This window comes from Octopus bimaculoides, chromosome 14 (genome assembly GCF_001194135.2).
Source record: "Octopus bimaculoides isolate UCB-OBI-ISO-001 chromosome 14, ASM119413v2, whole genome shotgun sequence".
NCBI lineage: Eukaryota > Metazoa > Mollusca > Cephalopoda > Octopoda > Octopodidae > Octopus > Octopus bimaculoides.
This window is the reverse complement of record NC_068994.1, coordinates 60439995-60442711: the sequence shown is the minus strand read 5'-3', so window position 1 is coordinate 60442711 and position 2717 is coordinate 60439995. Positions and strand designations below refer to the sequence as shown.

At 38.7% G+C, this 2717-nt stretch overlaps 1 protein-coding gene across 1 annotated transcript in view; it reads left to right on the top strand.

Annotated features, from left to right (window-relative positions):
• Positions 1–2717, top strand: part of LOC106880200 (structural maintenance of chromosomes protein 3) — a 55947-nt gene that overhangs the window by 29006 nt on the left and 24224 nt on the right. Inside the window, exon 19 of the mRNA XM_052972905.1 lies at positions 1244–1394. Coding sequence (XP_052828865.1) covers positions 1244–1394 — 151 coding nt within the window. The remainder of the gene's footprint in view (positions 1–1243; positions 1395–2717) is intronic.

Below are 2717 nucleotides of genomic sequence, written 5' to 3'. Positions count from 1 at the left end.
ACACACAAGTGAAAAAGATTCCCAACAATTAAACTTCTCTGGTTGACATTAATACACCCATCACCAATAGGGGCCTTAACTCCCACATTTTTCAGCTCCATGAGCTCCATTTTTCAGGAGCAAAATTCTTTTAGGGTCTATGTAGTGTCTTAGGCCAAAAAATTTTGTAACTTCCTGCAGAAAAAGCTAAAACATGATTTTGCCAAAAGCAGAAATTTCACCAATTTTGCCAAAAACGGTGATTTAGCTTCTATTTCTAGCAGAAATTTCGCCAAATATGATTTTGCCAAAAGCAGAAATTTCTCCAAATATGATTTTGCCAAAAACGGTGATTTAGCTGCTATTTCTAGCAGAAATTTCGCCAAATATGATTTTGCCAAAAGCAGAAATTTCTCCAAATATGATTTTGCCAAAAACGGTGATTTAGCTGCTATTTCTAGCAGAAATTTCCCATTTAAGGTTAAAATTAATACCATTATCTTTTAATGTCGTACTATTTGCCTTATGTCTTAATCTAAAAGAAGACTTATGGTTATATATTCTCTGTTTCACATTAATACTACATCCTATGTAAATATAATTCTCGGTTATTGTACTTATAATGCATCTGTACACTACGTTACGGGTGCAACAATTTCCTAATAACGGACAATGGGACTTATTTCTGCAGTTGCACCCTAGTATTTAATATTTATAAATTTGAACATGACCAAAACTAATGCAAGGGAGATAACAATTAAGACTTGTTCCCCTTGATCTATATGTATATTCGTTCCAAAATTCCACCGGATGTTGTTGTTGACAAACAACAGCAGTAATTTGATTGGTTGAAATTACTGAAATACGACAACTTCAGCACGAAATAACTTTGAAAATACAAACTTTTCTCAACAACAATAAGAGTAAAAGATGTTTTATATGATACATTCTACCAGTGTCCGAAGTTTGAAAGTGTTACAAAACATTTAATTTCTCAATTTGCTGTTCAGAGGGTAAAGATCCGATAAATATTCTTCATTTGTAGATTAACAAGGTAACCAATGGTTTCATGTGGAAAGATATCGCCACAATTTTCAAGCAATCCTCTTGGGAATGCTGGTAATTTTCTTCATTTTAGATGGAGATGACTACCGACATTCTCAAGTAGAATGCTTGTTAATCTATAAATAAAAGTAAATGTGTGTGTGTTATATTCACAATCACTCCACACTTGGTTTATTTTCATCTATATGTCTTCTTCTAGGATGCCATCCCAATGATCAGTAAAATGATGTTTGAGAAGAAGTTTGACCGTGCCATTAAACATGTCTTTGGGAAGGTTATGATATGCCGAAGTATAGAAGTTGCCACTCAGATTGCAAGGACTCAGAACCTTGATTGTATCACTTTGGATGGTATGTGAGCAGCTGAATTTTTTGTTTATCAAAATATGGATATAGTTTATAGATTTCTTTTTACAGATGTATTGGAATGAGGCAGCATACATAAACTACATGTTATATTACAATAACTACCATTGTTTAATGTTGTTGTTGATAATTTAGGCTTTAAAACAATCTTCTTTTAGTCTCTCTCTTTTCAATTCAATTTCTGGAACAAAAATTTCTTTTTCTCTTCCATTTGTTTGCATTAGGCTGAGCAGTCACATGGTAGATGTAAGTCCTGGTAATTTAATTTTCTTCAATTAATAACTACTCATGCAACATCATAAACATCATGTGATCAGTCAGCTGTTTCATTCCAAGTTGCATTTAGTTTCAGTTTGGTTGTCATCATCATCATCGTTTAAGTTGGATGATTTGACTGAGGACTGACGAACCGGATGGCTGCACCAGGCTCCAATCTGATCTGGCAGAGTTTCTACAGCTGGATGCCCTTCCTAACGCCAACCACTCCGAGAGTGTAGTTGGTGCTTTTACGTGCCACCGGCACGAAGGCCAATCTGGCGGTACTGGCAACGGCCGTGCTCAAATGGTGTTTTTTACGTGCCACCTGCACAAGAGTCCAGCGGCACTGGCAACGACCTCGCTTGAATGTTTTGTTCACGTGCCAGTAAGGCGACGCTGGTAATGATCACGCTCAAATGGTGCTTTTTACGTGCCACTGGCACCACGGAAGCCAGACAGCTGCTCTGGCAGTGATCCTGCTCGGATGGTGCTGTTAGCGCTCCACTGGTACAGGTGCCAGTCATCGAATTTGGTTCAGTTTCGATTTTACTTGCCTCAACAGGTCTTCGTAAGCAGAGTTTAGTATCCCAAAAAGGAAAGGTACACATAAGTGGCTACACCCCTGGTTATTGTCTCACTTGGCTTGCCGGGTTTTCTCATGCACAGCATATTTCTAAAGTTCGAAGGTTGTACTTCACCACCTCATCCCAGGTCTTCTGGGGCTACCTCTTCCACAGATACCCTCAACCGCTAGGCTGTGACACTTTTTCACACAGCTATCCTCATCCATTCTTGCCAAATGACTGTACCAGCGCAATCATCTCCCTTGCACACCACAACTGATGCTTCTTAGGTCCAACTTTTCTCTCAAGGTACTTACACTCTGTTGAGTATGCACACTGACATTACACATCCATTGGTGCATACCGGCTTCGTTTCTTGCAAGCTTACGCATATCCTCAGCAGTCACAGCCCATGTTTCACTGCCATTTTTAGCATGGCTGTTCGTACACATGCGTCATACAGTCTGCCTTTTACTCTGAGTGAGAG